Raw genomic sequence first — 19109 nt, forward strand, 5'->3', positions numbered from 1 at the left:
TACCAGCCCCAGCTGTCTCATATGGGTCAGCAGTGTCAGGGATGGGGAAGGAGGCCCTGCAGGTGCCCCACCTGTGGTACAAAGAAGCCACCATGGGAACCCAGGGCTAGGACAGTATGCAGGTATCTCTTGTCCCAGGGAAGGCATCACCCCGGCTGGGATCCAAGGAGGTTATTGAGCAATGGCAGTGGGGACAGGCACAGCCCTTTCCCCACGGCCAGTGCCATACCTTCCCGGTGTTACAGGAAAGGGGTCCCAATCCAGATGCCAAGAGAGGGTTCTTGGATCTTGTGCAAGAAAGAATTCAGGGCGAGTTCATAGAGGAAAGTGAAAGCAAGTTTATTAAGAAAGTAAAGGTATAAAGAATGGTTACTCCATAGACATGCCCATTTTTATGGTTATTTCTTGCTGATATGCTAAACAAGGGGTGGATTATTCATGCCTCCCCTTATTTTAGGCCATATAGGGTAACTTCCTGACGTTGCCATGGCATTTGTAAATTGTCATGGTGCTGGTGGGAGTGTAGCAGTCAGGACGACCCGAGGTCACTCTCATGGCTATCTTTGTTTTGGAGGGTTTGGGCCAGCTTCTTTACTGCCAACTGTTTTATCAGCAAGGTCTTTATGAGCTGTATTTTGTGTGGATCTCCTATCTCATCCTGTGACCTAAAACGCCTTAACCTTAACTGGCTATCTGTCTGGGAATGCAGCCCAGGTCTCAGCTTCATTTTACCTGGCTGTCGCTTAGGCTGGAGTACAGTGGCGCGATCTCGGCTCACTGCAGCCTCCGCCTCCAAGGTTCAAGCAATTCTCCTGCCTCAGCCTCCCCAGTAGCCAGGACTACAGGCACGTGCCACCACGCCCGGCTAATTTTTGTATTTCTGTAGAGACCTCGTTTTGCCATGTTGGTCAGGCTGGTCTCGAACTCCCGACCTCAGGTGATCTGCCCGCCTCAGCCTCCCAAAGTGCTGGGATTACAGGCTGAGCCACTGCGCCCAGCCTGACTGGTGTGCTTATATAAAGGGGAAACTGGGACACAGAGAAACTGCGGAGAGGGAAGGTGGCCATCTACAAGCCAAGGTGAGGGAACAGAACCTTTGCTCCTAGCCCTCAGAAGGAAACAAGCTGCTACTACCCTGATTTCCTTCTTCCGGCCTCAGGATTGTGAGACAATCAATTTCTGTTGTTTAAGCCACCCAGTTTGTGATACTTTCTTGTGGCTTCCCTGGCATTAAAAGTGATGGCAAAAACTGCAATTACGCTTTTACAGCAATCTAAAAATAGAGCATGAAATGGCTCCTCCAGGACAACCACATTCCAGATGAAGAAAAGGGAAGGGGAAAACTTCACCTTTACATGGTCAACCTGAAATTTGCACGCATCTCTTCTGCCACAGCCAGAAATCAGCACACAGCCTCACCTGGCTTCCTGGGAGACAGGCAAGCGTGCTTTCCATTCTGCACAGCCCCTGGACACAATAAAAAGTCCCCTTAACAAGCAGGGTGCAGTGTCTCATGCCTGTAATCCCAGCACTTTGGGAGGCCGAGGCAGACAGATCACGAGGTCAGGAGTTCAAGACCAGCCTGGGCAAAATGGTGAAACCCCGTCTTTACTAAAAATACAAAAATTAGCCAGACGTGGTGGTACACACCTGTAGTCCCAGCTTCTTGGGAGGCTGAGGCTGCAGAATTGCTTGAACTTCAGAGGCAGAGGTTGCAGTGAGGTCATGCCACTGCACTCCAGCCTGGGTGACAGAGCAAGACTCTGTCTCAAAAAAAAAAAAAGAAAAAGAAAGAAAAGAAAGGGGGAGAGCCAATATTGGGGACAGCCACCACAGGTCTCTTCCACAAAATACAAATATTTTCAGATGCAAACAACAGGACACTCTGCCTAAGTGAAACAATTAGGATTTTTTTTTTTTTTTTTTGAGACAAGTCTCACTCTGTCGCCCAGGCTGGGGTGCAGTGGCATGATGGGAGCTCATTGCAGCCTCAACCTTCCTGACTCAGGCGATCCTCCCACCTCAGCCTGCCGAGTCGCTGGGACTGCAGGCATGCACCACCACGCCCAGCTAATTTTAAAATATTTTTTGTAGAGATAAGGTTTCACCATGTTGCCCAGGCTGGTCTCAAACTATTGAGGTCAAATGATCTGCCTGACTCGGCCTCCCAAAGTGCTGGGATTACAGATCTGAGCCAGCAGGCCCAGCCACAAATAGGAAATGTACAATCTCACAGGACTTCACTTTAAGTGGAGAGACAGGGGAGCCAAAGAGAGGTGCACCCCAGCTCAGGCTTAGGATTTCTGCCGTTCCACTGGCTCTGCCCCACACCGGCTGCTGGCTTCCTCCTCAGGATGGAAGTCTGCCTTTGTCGGTCAGAGTCAAACCAGAAAACAGAAATCTCAAGTATTTGAAATACAGGGAATTTAATCTGGGGAATTGGCTGTCTCGGTGAGGAAGGTGCAGAGAAGCCAGCAGGGAAGATGTGGGAACTCAGAGATTAGTACAGCTCCCTCCCAAGATGGTAGGACAGAGAGAGGAGATGCTGGTAGCTGGAGCCCAGGAGCAGAGGTCACCTCGCCAAAGATGGGCCCAGCCCAGGCATGTCTGGTGGGAGCCGTGGAGGAAGTGTAGGGAGAGAAGTACCTTTTGGAGGATAGGAGGGAGGTTTCCCTCTCCCTCCTGCCTTTCAATCTCCCACTGGAAGTGGGAGAAGCCTGCTGTCATAGGTGCCTGGGAAATCCAGCCTGCCCCTGCCCAGCCACAATACAGCAAGGAATAAATCTAAGGACTGGAGCTTCTCTGGGAGGGGAGCAGAGAAGTGGGGCTGGAGATTCCTGCAGGGCAGGCACACAAGGCCACAGGGGGCCTTTGAAGGGTTTTCCACAGGAGAACATGATCCAGCTTCTGTCTTGAAGCGTGTCTCTGGCTGCTGAGTGGGAAACGGTTTGAAGAGGAGCCAGAATGCCATCAGGGAGGCTAGTGTGGGTTCTGCAGAGGTTCTCCAGGTAACCAGGATGGGGGCAGTGGAGGAACGGATGAGCTGAGGTCAAGGGAGGTTTTCAAGAAAGACAAAATCTGAGCCCAGGTGCAGTGGCTCACACCTGTAATCCTAGCACTTTGGGAGGCTGAAGTAGGTGGATTGCTTGAGCCTAGGCGTTCAAGACCAGCCTGGGCAATGGGGTGAAAGTCCGTCTCTACAAAAAAATACAAAAATTAGCTGGGCATGGTAGCATGCACCTGTAGTCCCAGCTACTTGGGAGGTTGAGTTGCGAGGATCACTTGAGCCCAGGAGGTCAAGGCTGCAGCGAGCAGTGATGGGGCCACCGTACTGCAGCCGGACAGCAGAGCAAGACTGCGTAGAAAAAAAAATGTTTTTTAAAGAAATTCAGAAGTATTTGGCTTTGAAAAATAAATAAATACACAAATACAATTTCTTTTCTTCTTCTTCTTCTTCTTTTTTTTGGGGGTGGGGGGAGACAGGGTCCTTTCTGTTGTGCAGGCTGGAGTGCAGTGGTGTGATCTCAGCTCACTGCAATCTCCGCCTCCCAGATTCAAGCAATTCTTCCACCTCAGCCTCCCAAGTAGCTGGGATTACGGGCATGAGCCACCATGCTCAGCTAATTTTTTGTATTTTTATTAGAGACAGGATTTCGCCATGTTGGCCAGTCTGGTCTCGAACTCCTGGCCTCAAGTGACCCACCTGCCTCAGCCTCCCAAAGTGCTGGTATTACAGGCATGAGCCACAGTGCCCAGCCATAAATACAATAACCTTTTTAAAAGAAAATTTAGTACTTTGTTGATTTAAAGAAAATTATCCTTGGTATTTTAGTGCGGAAATACATCAAAGCATGACTATAACTGTCTTAAAAGCGGATATTGTGATGTGGTATCAGGACATCTGGACATCCTGCCATTAGAACTATGTTCTAACTGCCACAAGATTTTTCTTTCTTTCTTTCTTTTTTTGGAGACAAGGTCTCAATCTGTCACCCAGGCTGGAGTGGTACAGTGGTGCAATCACAGCTCACTGCAGCCTCAACCTCTCGGGCTCAAGTGATCTTCCCACCTCTGCCTCCCAAGTAGCTGGGACTACAGGCATGTGCCACCCCACCCAGCTAAGATGGGGTTTTGCCATGTTGCCCAGGCTGGTCTCAAACCCCTGGGTTCAAGCAGTCCTCCAGTCCTCCTACCCTAGCCTCCCAAAGGGCTGGGATTATAGGCATGAGCCACCGCTCCCAGCTGCCTGAGATTTTTCCTTTTCTCTAGCAGCTCAACAAGCACTGGCCTTGAGATCAATAATATTAAAACAACTGCAGCTCATCCACCACCAGACCCTAACAGACCTCCTGCTCCTGCTCCAAAGCCATAACTACAGCTTTGATTGGTAAGGACACAGATTTCAGTAACTTTCTCCTGATAAGAAGACCACAGAGCATGGACTGGTTCTGTCTGGTTTACAGAAGCTGCACTTGAGTACCTTCATGTTCCTGCTTCACCTTTTGATGCACAGGGTCTTGTTTTCATGCTTAAAGAGGTGGGGTCTCACTGTGTTGTCCAGGCTGGAGTGCAGTGGCTATTCACAGGTGCGATCATAGTGCACTGCAGCCTTGAACTCCTAGCTTCAAGCTACCCTCCTGTCTCCACCTCCTGAGTAGCGGGGACTATAGGCACATGCCACCATGCCCAGCAGTAATGCATTTAAAAATCAAATCTCCACCCCACAGTGAACATGGGACACATGTAACATACGTTTGTTCAGTACACATGTGTCAGGACCCCCTTTGTTAATATTTACAGCTCCTTCTTTTTTTTTGAAACGGACTTTTGCTCTTGTCACCCAGGCTGGAGTGCAATGGCACGATCTCAGCTCATTGCAACATCTACCTCCCAGGTTCAAGCAATTCTCCTGCCTTAGCCTCCTGAGTAGCTGGGATTACAGGCACCCACCACCACACCTGCCTAATTTTGTATTTTTTAGTAGAGACGGGGCTTCACCATGTTGGCCAGGCTGGTCTCAAACTCGTGGGCTCAAGTGATCCACCCACCCTGGCCTCCCAAAGTGCCGGGATTACAGGTATGAACCATCAGGCCCAGCCAAACTCCCTTGTTTTATGTTGCTTTTGTCTGTGTAACAGCATTCTTTTTTTTTTTTTAAGATGGAGTTTCGAACTTGTGACCTCAGGTGATCTACCTGCCTCAGCCTCCCAAAGTGCTAGGATTACAAGCATGAGCTACTGCACCTAGCCAGCATTCTTTCTTTCAAAACTCAACTGTTTCCTGGGCTCTGGGCTCGTGTGCAGCATTGTGTGTACCTGTGTGCCTGTATGTGTGTACCTGTGTGTATACCTGTATACCTGTGTGTACCTGTGTGTATACCTGTGTGTACCTGTGTGCCTGTGTACCTGTGTGTGTATACCTGTATACCTGTACCTGTGTGTACCTGTGTGCCTGTGTGTGTGTACCTGTGTATGTGTCTTCTCCCCCCTGCAGCAGGGGCTCTTCCTAGGGTTGCCTGACTTGTCTGTTTTTCCAGCCCTGAACTTGCCACAAGGCAGGTACCTAATACATGTTTAATGAATGACCCTGAGATGCTCATGACATGGTTACACTTTGTGTCCCCACCCAAATCTCACCTTGAATTGTAATCCCCATAATCGCCATGTGTCAAGGGAGAAGGTAATTGAATCATAGGGCGGTTCCCCCATGCTGTTCTCATGATAGTGAGTTCTCACCAGATCTGATGGTTTTATAAGGGACTCTTCCCCCTTTGCTAGGCAATTTTGCTTCCTGCCGCCTTGTAAAGAAGGTCCCTTGCTTCCCCTTCATCTTCCACCATGATTGTAAGTTTCCTGGGGCCTCCCCAGCCATGCTGAACTGTGAGTCAATTACACTTCTTTCCTTTATAAACTACCCAGTCTCGGGCAGTTTTTTACAGCAGTATGAACACAGACTAAGAGAGCTATCTTTAAATAATGAGCCACTTCAGGGCAGGAACCATGTCTCCTTACCCCTCTGAGCCCTCCTCTAAAACAAGGAATAAGTGTTTGTTGAATGGACAAATACCAAAGCCCCCAGCCCATCACTGGAAGCAGAACACACATTGTCCTTCCCACTCTACCATGAGCCTCCTCAAGGGCTGGCAGGGTCTGTTTATCTGCAGAGTTTTACCATGTTTATATGCCTGCATTGAAAAGCTACTGACTTATGTGTGACTATATACTAAGGCGACCAACTTTTCCCACTTTTCCTGGGACCTTCCCAGTTTTAGCATTAAATGTCCAGTGTCTTCACTCCTGAAGTTCCAGGCAAACCAGGATGCTCAGGTCACCACACAGCAACTCCCTGCTCTCCCAGCATCATTTTTCCCTCGTCTTCATATGAAAGGGTTGGACCTGGTCCTGTCTCTGCATATGAGATCTAAGATTTTAGGAACAGGCCAGAGGGGAAGAGGTGAGTCAACAAAGAAAGAAAGATTCAACTTGGAATTTTCTGAGAGATCTTTATTCTTTATTCAGGATGTGGGATCGATCAGCACTGCCAGCTGGGCCTTGGTTCTAGTGGCTTGCTATGGTCTGGAAAAGTTGGGGGGGCAGACAGAATAGTCAATTTACGAGCACAGGTTCTGGAGTCAGATGAAACTGGGTTCAACTTCCAGCCCTGCTGTGTGACCCTGGGAGAGGGATTGACCTCTCTGAGCCTCAGTTTCCTCCTCTATGTAGTAGGGATAATGATAGAACTTACCTCATGGGGGGGTTCTTGATTAAATTGTTAACTAAGTTTCTCTCTACAATGGCCAGCGTGAATTTAGATGGGATGTGTGCATATATATATATACATATATATATACATATATATATATGTGTGTGTGTGTATGTGTGTGTGTGTGTATATATATATACGTATGTGTGTGTGTATATATATGTATGTATGTATGTATATAAACAAAATATATATTTTTGGGTTTTTTTTTTCTTTTCGAGACAGACTCTCACTCTGTTGCCCAGGCTGGAGTGCAGTGGCACGATCTCAACTCACTGCAACCTCCACCTCTTGGGTTCATGCCATTCTCCTGCCTCAGCCTCCCAAGTAGCTGGGACTACAGGCGTACGCCACCATGCCTGGCTAATTTTTGTATTTTTAGTAGAGACGGGGTTTCACCTTGTTAGCCAGGATGGTCCCAATCTCCTGACCTTGTGATCTGCCCACCTCGGCCTCCCAAAGTGGTGGGATTACAGGCATGAGCCACCATGCCCGGCTTTTTTTTTTTTTTTTTTTTAAGATGGAGTCTTGCTCTGTCGCCCAGGCTGGAGGGCAGTGGCGCAATCTTGGCTCACTGCAACTTCTGCCTCCCGAGTTCAAGCAATTCTTCTACCTCAGGCTCCCAAGTAGCTGAGATTACAGCCATGCAGCACCATGCCCGGCCAATTTTTTTATATTTTTGTAGAGACAGGGTTTCACCATATTGGCCAGGCTGGTCTCGAACTCCTGACCTTATGATCTGCCTGCCTCGGCCTACCAAATTGCTGGGATTACAGGCGTGAGCCACTGTGCCTGGCCTTATATATATATTTTTTTAACATGGGTCAGGGAACCAAGGGATTAAATGGTCTATAAATCATCACTGTTTTTTTGTTTGTTTGTTTGTTTGTTTGTTTTTGTTTTTGAGATGGAGTCTTGCTCTGTCACCCAGGCTGGAGTGCAGTGGCGTAATCTCGGCGCACTGCAACCTCCGCCTCCCAGATTCAAGCAGTTCTCCTGCCTCAGCCTCCTGAGTAGCTGGGACCACAGGCATGCACCAACACGCCCAGATAATTTTTTGTATTCTTAGTAGAGATGGGGTTTCACCATGTTGGCTAGGCTGGTCTTGAACTCCTGACCTCAGGTGATCCATGCGACTCGGCCTCCCAGAGTGCTGGGATTACAGGCATGAACCACTGCACTCGACCAGAAATGTTTAATGGAAGCCTTCATGATTTTGCATGTCATCCTTGCGCAGGGGCCGTGCTAATCTCTATATCATTCCAATTTTAGTATATGTGCTGCCAAAGCAAGCACTACTGTTTTATTTTATTTATTTTATTTTCATTTTTTTAAGAGAGAGGCTCTTGCTGTGTTGCCCAGGCTGGAGTACAGTGGCTATTCACAGGTGTGATCCTACTACTTTTCAGCATGTGAGTTTTGACCTGCTCTGTTTCTGAGCTGGGACAGTTCACCCCTCCTTAGGCCACCTGGTGGTCCCCACTCCCAGGAGGTCACCACATTGATGCCAAACTTGGTGCAGAACCAGATGGGTATAGCGCACTATGACCCAGAACTCCAGGGCTCAACCGATCCTCCTGCCTCAGCCTCCCGAGTAGCAGGGACTACAGGTGGGCATCACTGCACCCAGCTAGCTATTACTTTTTTTTTTTTTTTTGAGACGGAGTCTCGCTCTGTCACCCAGGCTGCAGTGCAGTGGTATGATCTCGACTAACTGCAACCTCCACCTCCCAGGTTCAAGCAATTCTCTGCCTGAGCCTCCCAAGCAGCTGGGATTACAGGCACCCACCACCATGCCCGGCTAATTTTTGTATTTTTCGTAGAGACAGGGTTTCACTGTCTTGGCCAGGCTGGTCTTGAACTCCTGACCTTGTGCTCCACCTGCCTCTGCTTCCCAAAGTGCTGGGATTACAGGCATGACTACGCCATGCACAGCTATTACTCTTTTTTTTTCTTTTTTTTTTGTTTAGCTATTACTGTTATCAGGAGTGTTATTAGTCCTCTCTGATCACCCATCCCCAGATGAAGTCTGGGGCCTGGACTCCCCTCTCTCGGCTCTCATCAGACTACATCGTTACCATTCATGTAATCACCTGTCCCCCACCAGGCAGCCTCTTGTCTGGCATGTCTCTCTATCCTCCCTGACAAGAGAGGACAAGACCAGAGGAGATACTTTATAAATACTTGTTGAAATAAGGAAGTTCAGCTGTAGTTCCACGCACCACCCAGAAGCCATCAAGTTCCTGGGGTCACACTGTATCAGAAAACATCCCCAAGCCTTTCTGGAATGTCCCCAAGGGCCCTTCCCCACTGAGCTTCTAGGATCCTTTCAGGCCCTCCCCAGGATCCGATGTTTCTCACCTGTCACCTCTCAGAAGAGCCACCACCCTAAAGCCCTCCTGGCCGCCCTGCCCTCCTCACCTCCTCAATCCAGTCGATGAAGGCCGAGACTCGAGTGAACACCGTGGGCTTCCTGAGGGTGTTGCAGCCAAAGGCAGAAACAAAGCTGGTCACACCATGGACCTGCCAGCCACCATCCTCTGTGGGGCAGTTGAGGGGTCCTCCAGAGTCACCCTGGAACCGTCAGAGAGGAGTGGGTGGCTGAGCCATGTCTGAGGTTTACGGAACTGGTTCTGAATTCTAGGGATTTCGAGAAACTCCGATATTACTTGACTCCTCTGAGCCTTAGCTCGCTCATTTTTTTATCATTTATTATTTTTATTTTTTTAGATGGAGTCTCGCTCTGTTGTCCAGGCTGGAGTGCAGTGGAGCTAGCTTGACTCATTGCAACCTCCGTCTCCCGGCTCCCAGGTTCAAGTGTTTGTCCTGCTTCAGCCTCCTAAGTAGCTGGGATTACAGGTACCTGCCACCACACCCAGCTAATTTTTGTATATTTAATAGAGATGGGATTTCACCATGTTGGCCAGGCTAGTCTCAAAGTCCTGACCTCAGGTGATCCACCTGCCTCGGCCTCCCAAAGGGATTATGGGTGTGAGCCACCACACCCAGCCAGCTGACTCATTTGTGATAGGGAATAGTAGTATCTGTCCAAGAGCCTAGGGAATTACATGAGATGATGCATGATCTTAGCACGATATCCAGTAGAGAAGAAGCACTCAGTAAACACAGTTCTTATTAGTAGCACCATAGTTAATTATTAATTCATACTCAATTACAATACAATGAGGGTATTTGATAGTATTCTTTTTTTTTCTGAGTCAGTGTCTCGCTCTGTCGCCCAGGTTGGAGTGCAGTGGCGCTATCTCGGCTCACTGCAAGCTCCACCTCCCAGGTTCACACCATTCTCCTGCCTCAGCCTCCCGAGTAGCTGGGACTACAGGCGCTCACCACCACGCCAGGCTAATTTTTTGTATTTTTAGTAGAGACGAGGTTTCACCATGTTAGCCAGGATGGTCTCGATCTCCTGACCTCGTGATCTGCCCGGCTCGGCCTCCCAAAGTGCTGGGATTACAGGCGTGAGCCACCACGCCCGGCCATTTTTTTTTTTTTTTTCTTTAACAGACAAGGTATTGTCCAGGAAAGTGGCTCACATCTGTAAACTCAACACTTTGGAAGGCCAAGGCAGGAGGATCACTTGAGCCCAAGAGTTAGAGACAAGCCTGGGCAACATGGTGAGACTTCATCTCTACAAAAAATTTTAAAATTAGCTAGGCGTTGTGGCACGCACTTGTACTCTTGGCTGCTTGGGAGGCTGACATGGGAGGATTGCTTGAGCCCAGGAGAGCAAGGCTACAGTGGGCTGTGATGGCATTACTGCACTCCAGCCTGGGCAACAGAGCAAGATCCTGTCTCAAAAAAAAAAAAAAGACAACGTCTTGCTCTGTCGCCCAGGCTTGAGTGCAGTGGCAAAAATCATAGCCATTGTGAGCTTGAACTCCCAGGCTCAAACAATCCTCCCACCTCAGCCTCTCAAGTAGTTGGGACTACAGGCGAGTGCCACCACGCCTGGCTAATTTAAAAAAGTTGTTTTTGTAGATGGGCATCTCACTATGTTACCTAGGCTGGTCTCAAACTCCTAGCCTCAAGCAATCCTCCCGCCTCAGCCTCCCAAAGCACTTGGATTATAGGCAGGAGGGACTGTGCCCAGAACAATGATGGTATTCTTAATGTTTAATTATAACTTAATTTATTTTTTTTTTAGACAGAGTCTCACTCTGTCGCCCAGCCTGGAGTGCAATGGTGCGATCTCCACTCACTGCAACCTCTGCCTCCTGGGTTCTAGTGATTCTCCTGTCTCAGCCTCCCAAATAACTGGGATTACAGGCACCGGCCACCATGCCTGGCTAATTTTTGTATTTTTAGTAGAGACGGGGTTTCACCATGTTGGCCAGGCTGGTCTCGAACTCCTGACCTCAAGTGATCCACCCGCATTGGCCTCCCAAAGTGCTAGGATTACAGGCATGAGCCACCATGCCCAGCCATAATTATAACTTTAGAACCACAGAATTGACCTGCGTTAGAGGTCATGGGACCAGTATCTCCTGCTGTGCTCACGCGGAAGCCTGAGGACCAGGGAGAGACAGTGACTTGTCCCAAGTCATGTCAGTGTGTGAGCTGAGACTGCAACCCAGGGGTCCTGACTCCCAGGCCTGGGCTCTGTGTCTGGACTGCGCTGATTTCCTCCAAGTCCTGCCTGGCCTGGAGGCTGAATGGGGCAAGCGGGCAAGATCCTTCCTCCACCTTCCAGGCAGTTGGCCCCATTCCAAGGTCCTGCACACCCAGCACCACCTTGCGCAGGTAAGAGCTGACTCACGTTGCAGCCGGAGCGGATGTCCCCTCCAGCACACACCATGGTCTTCTTCACGGAGGAACCCCACCAGTTCCACCTGGAGCAGTGCTCGTAGTCCACCACGGGCAGCAGGGCCTCCTGCAGCTTGTCTGGGAGTGGCCCGTTGGCTGCAGCGATAAAAAGCACAGAGTCAGGGGTCTGGGGGCACAGGGCTAGGAGACCCAGAGGAAGGGGGCATTCAAGGCGCACAGTTCTTCTGCTCTGATGAGGACTCTCCTCCCACCCGCTAAATGGTCCTGCATGCTTTGTGCACCATTACATCCCTAGCACGTGGCACACAGAAGGCACCAAAACATGTGCAATTGACCACATTCGTGTTTTGGAGGTTGGTGGGAGAAGGCTGCAGCTGGAGAGAAATGGGAGAAAAGTACAAGGTCCGGTCTTGGTGTTACCTTCAACCTGCAGCCCCCAGGCCCTGTCTTTCTGCCACTGTCTCTGTGGCCAGCTAGAGAAGTCAGCACGTACTATAGAGACGGCCCCAGCCAGTGATGTAGCAGGGTGTCTCGTTGGGAAGGATGTCACCAGCGGGAGGGAGTGAGGCGAGCTGGACGGCGTCTCCCAGCTGGGCACTGCGTGAGAGCTTGATGAGGGCGATGTCATTGCTGGGGAGGAGGGAACAGTCACGGGGCCTGGTCCTCCGGCCGGCCCATGTCCTACCTTCTAGCCGTTGCCCCAGGCTATTCCGCCTCTGAGATGCCCCAGCTCCTTTACCCTCCAAATCCACTCTTTCATCATCATCATCATCATTATTATTACTGAGACAGAGTCTCCATCTGTTGCCCAGGCTGGAGTGCAGTGTCACAATCATAGCTCACTGCAGCCTCCTGGGCCAAGGGATCCTCCTACTTTCACCTCCTGAAGTGCTGGAATTACAGGCATGAGCCACTACACCTGGCCCAAATCGTTCTTAAGGCTGAGCAAATTTTTTTATTTTTTATTTTTGAGTCAGAGTCTCGCTCTGTTGCCCAGGCTGGAGTGCAGTGGCATGATCTCGGCTCACTGCAACCTCTGCCTCCTGGGTTCAAGTGATTCTCCTGCCTCAGCCTCCCGAGTAGCTGGGATTACAGGTGCATGCCACCACGCCTGGCTAATTTTTATTTATTATTTTTAGTAGAGACGGGGTTTTGCCATGTTGGCCAGGCTGGTCTAGAACTCCTGACCTCAGGTGATATGCCCGCCTGGGCCTCCCAAAGTGCTGGGATTACAGGCATGAGCCACCGCGCCCAGCCAAGGCTGAGCAATTTTAAGAAACCCTTCTAGTCGCTTGGCTCACTCTGACCCTTGGCCTTCAGAATTGTCCTCTCCTTTGACCCTTTAACCCTCACAGTTCAGCTGTATCAGAATCACCTGGAGGGCTTGTTAAAACAGACTGCTGCGGATCACGAGGTTAAGAGATTGAGACCATCCTGGCTAACACGGTGAAACCCCATCTCTACTAAAAATACAAAAAAAAAATTAGCTGGGCTTGGTGGCGGGCACCTGCAGTCCCAGCTACCCGGGAGGATGAGGCAGGAGAATGGTGTGAACCTGGGAGGCGGAGCTTGTAGTGAGCCAAGACTGGGCCACTGCACTCCAGCCTGGGTGACAGAGCGAGACTCAGTCTCAAAAACAAAACAAAACAAAAACAGACTGCTGCATCCCACCCCAATTTCTGATGCAGTGGATCTTGGCTAAGGCCCAATAATTCACTTTTTTTTTTTTTGAGACAGAATATGGCTCTGTTGCCCAGGCTGGAGTACAATGGCACGATCTCGGCTCACTGCAACCTCCACCTCCTGGGTTCAAGCAATTCTCCTGCCTCAGCCTCCGGAGTAGCTGGGATTATAGGTGCGCGTCACCACACCTGGCTAATGTTTTTAATTTTTAGTAGAGATGGGGTTTCACCATGTTGGCCAGGCTGGTCACAAACTCCTGAGCTCAAGTGATCCACCCACCTTGGCCTCCGGCAGTGCTGGGATTACCGTGCCTGGCCAATAATTCACATTGCTGCAGGTTCCCAGGTGATGCTGATACTGCCAGCCCAGGTACCACATTTTGAGAACCACTGCCCTCTGTCTTCACCTGCCTGCGTGTCACTCCAGTCCTTTTGTCTGGGTCTCCCTTTTCTCTCTACTCACCCCAGAAGCCCTATGAAGATGGGTTGAGGTTTCCATCATATTGTGCTTCACTCCTATACTGCATTTGCAGGAGTTCCGCACCCGTCTTTGACCCTCTCGCCAGAAAATCTCTGAGAAAAAAGTCTGAGCCACTCAGACTTAAGAATTTTTCATATGGCAGGGCGCGGTGGCTCATGCCCGTAATCCTAGCACTTTGGGAGGCCGAGGCGGGCAGATCACGAGGTCAGGAGATCGAGATCATCCTGGCTAACACGGTGAAACCCCGTCTCTACTAAAAATACAAAAAATTAGCCAGGCGTGGTGGCGGGCGCCTGTAGTCCCAGCTACTTGGGACGCTGAGGCAGGAGAATGGTGCGAACCCGGGAGGCAGAGCTTTCAGTGAGCCGAGATCATGCCACTGCACTCCAGCCTGGGTGACAGAGCAAGACTCCATCTCAAAAAAAAAAAAAAAGAATTCTTCGTACACTTGAAGGGCATAAGATTGTCTCCTTGGCCTTCACAACCACCCAGGAAGCCCAACTTCATGGTCACCTTTTGACAAATGGCAAAACTAAGGCCCAGAGAAGGCCAGTGACTTGCTCAGGCCATACACAGAGTTAATGCCAGAGCCTGACTCTCAGCCCAGTGCTCGTCCTTTTGCCCATAGTGCTGGGAGCCCAGGATGCACTGGGTGAGCCATCTATTGAATGGAGAAACCCTCGGATTTGGGGGAAGGAGGCCAGAGGAACCCTGAGCTCTGAAGCCACTAGCCAAGTGGTCTTGGGGGAGTTCCTGCCCCTCCCTGAGCTCTGCCATCCCCTCTGTAGGGAGACAGGTTTGGTGGTGATGGTCCTTAAAGGCTCTGCTGGCTTCAATCCTCAGTGTGTGGGACCTGGGCACAGGCTGCTGGACTCAGCTCCCCCGTCCCTATGTCCCAACTCAGAGTTGGATCCTACTCAGACTTGGCTGTGGGTCATGGAGGGATGAGTAGAGGAGCCTCTGGGTTCCAGACCGGAGCATTCACTCACCCACAGGCCACACACGAGCTGTTCCAGAGTGGATGCACAAACAGGTCCTCAGAGTTGATGGGGATCACCTGCTCGGGGCCCTCCTTCACAGCACGGTCGTACTCGCCCAACACCACCTGGTAGGTCCGGGAGCTCCTGCAGGTGGAGGTGAGGTCAGTCTGGGCCTGACTGGCTACCTCCCTCCTTCCCCATCATCACCCACTCTCCCCCGCTGCCCGGGGCCACAGGCAGGGACAGGGTAGAGAACTCACGAGATGCAGTGGCCGGCAGTCACAACCCAATCGGGGGCGATGAGGCTGCCACCACAGGTGTGGTAGAAGCTTCCGCTTTTCTCATACTGCAGGGAAACCTGGTGGCCCAGGAGGAAAGGGCCTCAGTGGGCTGGGCCCCACCATGAGAGTTGCCACCAATGGCTGTATAGGTTGTGCACTGTGCAACTCTAGAGGGCGCCATTCACACAGAAAACAAGAGCACCCTCTGAAATATGCAGCATACAACCTGCGACCTGTGCAGCTGCCCATGGTGGCCCTATCACTTTTCCATGGGGGTCACATTCTGATTCTCCAAAGCCTCCCCACACCAGCACTATGACCTCCCTGGGGACCCCAACGTTCTCTACCTTCTGTCTCTTGAGAGCCATCGAAGGCCCTCTGTTCTATCACACACCCCTCACCCTGTGACTTTTTTTCTTTGAGATGGAGTTTTGCTCTTTTTGCCCAGGCTGGAGTGCAATGGTGGCAATCTCAGCTCATTTCAACCTCCGCCTCCCGGGTTCAAGCGATTCTCCTGCCTCAGCCTCCACAGTAACCGGGATTACAGGCACCTGCCATCGTGCCTGGCTAATTTTGTATTTTTAGTAGACACGGAGTTTCACCATGTTGGCCAGGCTGGTCTCGAGCTCCTCACCTCAGGTGATCTGCCCACCTCGGCCTCCCGAAGTGCTGGGATTACAGGCGTGAGCCACCGCGCCCAGCCCCCCTGACTCTTTTGAACCTCAGCTCTTTCAAGGCCTCTTGAGCCTTCTGAAGTACAGCTCACCCTGATGAGTTCTTTGCCTCTCTTCCCATTTCCTACACATTCTGATTTTCAAAAGCTCCCTCTAGACCAGGGTTAGCAAACTGTGGACAGTGGGCCACATCAGGCTTCTGGTCTGTTTTTGTAATAAAGATGTCCTGGAAATAGTCACATTCATTTCTGTATTGTTTGTGTCTGCTTTCATGCTACCATGGCACAGTCAAGTCATTACTATCCAAACCATCAAATAACCTAAAATATTCACTCTCTGGCCCTTTACAGAATAAGCCTGCTGACCTTCTCCCATAAAACTTCCCATAATCATGGGAATGTTCTATATCTTTGCTGTCCAATATGGTAGCCACTAGCCACGTGTGACTATTGAACATTTGAAATGTGGCAAGCAGACCAAGCATGGTGGCTCACGCCTATAATCCCAGCACTTTGGGAGGTCAAGACAGGAGGATCACTGGAGCTCAGAAGTTCGAGGCAAGCCTGGGCAACATAGTGAGACCCCATCTCTACAACAATATATAAAAATTAGCTGGGCGTGGTGGCGCATGCCTGTAGTCCTAGCTACACCGGAGGCTGAGGTGGGATGATTGCTTGGACCTAGGAGGTCAAGGCTGCAGTAAGCTGAGATCACACCACTGCACTCCAGCCTGGGCAACACAGCAAGACCCTGTCTCAGAAAAAAAAAAAAAGAAAAGAAAAGAAAAAAAGAAATATGGCAAGCATTGAGGAATTGAATTGTTAACATTATTTAATGTAAGTAAATTTCGGCTGGGTGCAGTGACTCACACCTGTAATCCCAGCACTTTGAGAGGCTGAGGCAGGTGGATCAGCTGAGGTCACAAGTTCCAGACTGGCCTGGCCAACATAGCGAAACCCTGTCTCTACTAAAAATACAGAATTAGCCGGGCTTGGTGGCACATGCCTGTAATCCCAGCTACTTGGGAGGCTGAGGTAGGAGAATCGCTTGAACCCGGGTGGCAGAGGTTGCAGTGAGCCAAGATCGTGCCATTGCACTTCAGCCTGGGCAACAAGAGTGAAACTCTGTCTCAATAATAATAGTAATAATAATTTAATTTAATTTTTTTTTTTTGAGACAGAGTCTCACTCTGTTGCCCGGGGCTGGAGTGCAGTGGTGCGATCTCGTCTCACTGCAACCTCCAACTCCCGGGTTCAAGCGATTCTCCTGCCTCAGCCTCCTGAGTAGCTGGGATTACAGGCGTGAGCCACCGCACCTGGCCTAATTTAATTAAATTTAAATAGCCACAGCACATCAAGTCCAGCCTTCTGAGCTTCCCTCCACTGGCCTTACAAGACCCCTCACTCTCTTATTGCTTTCAGACCCCATAGCCCTGTTGTATCATCCTAGGAATCTAGAAATGAGTCTCTCAAAATCTCACTTCTTCAACACAGTGCCTGAAATTCCACCATCAGTGTGCCAACTCCTTGAGTTTAGCATTTCCTTCACCCCCGATTCCACTTTTAAGTTGCAAATAGCCCAGTGAGGGTTACAGATGAAACGGGCAAAACCTCCCTGTGAAGTAGATGGTCCAAGGGCTGCCTGGTCTTTGGAAGCTGAAGTGGACATTGCAAAGGGAGCAATGGTGTCAAGGCTGGATGCCGCGCCATTAGAGCTTAGGGTCCAGAGCCCACGGTGGGAATGAGGGCAGCTGCTATTGCTCTTACCTGCCAGGGCCAGCTGTAGGGGACCGCATCCTCACCATTGACAACGCGGCTGGAAGGGCGAGAGGAAGGTGGGCCATAGCCTGAGGCTAGAGGGGAGAGGAGAGCTGTCAATCAGCTGGAGGGTCCCCAAAAGCAAAGAGGAGGCCAGGGTCCCAGTCCAAGCCGTGCCTTCAACTGGCTGTGTGACCCCATGCGAGCCCCTTTCGCCCTCTGGACCTCAGTAACCACATATGAACAGTGAACATTGAAACTAGAGCAGGGCTTTCCAGGATCCCAAGACTCCAGGGATAGAGATTCAAATGTGGCCTCCTTCACTGGGAGGATTGAAGAGCTTGATACACTTAGAACAATGCCTGGCCCTCGATGAGCCCTCAAAAAGTGAGAGCTATTGTCATACAGAGTGGAGGCTTTAAAGAAGGACTTCCTGGGTTCAAAGTGCAGCTCTGGGCTGTGTGTGGTGGTTCACACCTGTAATCCTAGTGCTCTGAGAGGCGGAGGCGGGAGGATCGCTTGAGCCCGGGAGTTTGAGACCAGCCTGGACACCATAGCAAGACCTCATCTCTAGAAAAATAAAGTCCAATAAAATAAAGTAGCCGGGTATGGTGGCATGTGCCTATAATCTCAGCTACTCAGGAGGCTAAGGTGGTAGGATTGCTTGAGGCCAGGATTTTGAGACCAGTCTGGGCAACAAAGCAAGACCCCATCTCTACAAAAAAAAAGCAAAAAATAAAAACGTTAAGTGCAGCTCTGCCTTTTGTTCTATGATAAGCTACTTTACTTCCTTGAGGATTGGTAAAATGGGGATAATGATAATACTGATCTCCTGAGGCTGTTGTGAGAATTACATGAGAAGATATAAGAAAAACCCTAAACATTCTGCCTGGCATAGTAAGCACTCAATCAATGTTATCTGTTACCATTATTGTCAGTCAAGGGAGGCTGCTTGGAAGAGGTGGCCCTGAGCTGGAATGTAATATGGCAGAGAGACCAGGAAAAGGCCAGAGCATAGAATATGGAGCCAGGTAGGGGGAGTGTGAGAGGAGAGTTGGAGTGGTAAGTAGAACTGTGGAAATTCCAACCCAAGAAGTCCAACCACACAGCCCAAACTCTTAACCGTTTGACTTTGTTTACTGCCCCCATCAGGGACTTCCACCATAGCCCTTTGGGGTCTTTCTCCATCCATGGCTTCCCCTCCACTCTCGTGCTCCATCATAAGCTGAAAGCCCCCACAGTCATGCCCCCGGGTACAAGCTGAGACCCCCTCCTGTGGAACCAGGCGTAGCGTGTCATGGGACTCAGAGCGAGTGGTAGATTTCAAGGATTCCTAATCTAGGGCAGCCCAGGGAGCACACACACAGGTTGGGGTCTTACCAACGGCCACAAGGAGGAGGGAACTGAGCAGCCGGAGCATCATGAGTTTTGTGATGATAGGAAAAGGGCACAGAGCCTGGGGCTCTAATATAGGGAAGAAGGTAAGCAGGGGGGCTGACTGGGCCCCACTCCCAGAACAGGTGGTGGAAATGCAGGTCTCCCATGGCCCAAGGCCACAGTTCTCACCCACTGCAGATGGAGGAGTGACAGCCAAAGGAAGGACCTAGTGTTCCCTCCAACAGGTGGCCGCACAGGTGGTGTGGAGTGGCCAACTGATAACAAGAGTTCAGGAAGAAAAGCTCATGTCAGGACAAGACCTCCCCTTTCGGA

At 50.3% G+C, this 19109-nt stretch overlaps 1 protein-coding gene and 1 non-coding gene across 2 annotated transcripts; both read right to left on the reverse strand.

Annotated features, from left to right (window-relative positions):
• Positions 1–6482: 6482 nt before the first annotated feature.
• Positions 6483–18840, reverse strand: LOC115930425 (chymotrypsin-like elastase family member 3B). Its single transcript, XM_031001332.3, has 8 exons — positions 18780–18840; positions 17409–17494; positions 14948–15045; positions 14697–14831; positions 12038–12174; positions 11537–11679; positions 9184–9336; positions 6483–6575 (listed from the first exon to the last, which is right to left on the reverse strand). Exons 1-8 carry the CDS (start codon positions 18820–18822, stop codon positions 6558–6560), a joined length of 813 nt encoding a protein of 270 aa, XP_030857192.3. The 5' UTR covers positions 18823–18840; the 3' UTR covers positions 6483–6557.
• Positions 7950–8058, reverse strand: LOC115932186 (U6 spliceosomal RNA). Its single transcript, XR_004068505.1, has one exon. It is a non-coding gene; the product is annotated as a U6 spliceosomal RNA (small nuclear RNA).
• Positions 18841–19109: the final 269 nt, after the last annotated feature.

Source organism: Gorilla gorilla, chromosome 1, assembly GCF_029281585.2.
Source record: "Gorilla gorilla gorilla isolate KB3781 chromosome 1, NHGRI_mGorGor1-v2.1_pri, whole genome shotgun sequence".
NCBI lineage: Eukaryota > Metazoa > Chordata > Mammalia > Primates > Hominidae > Gorilla > Gorilla gorilla.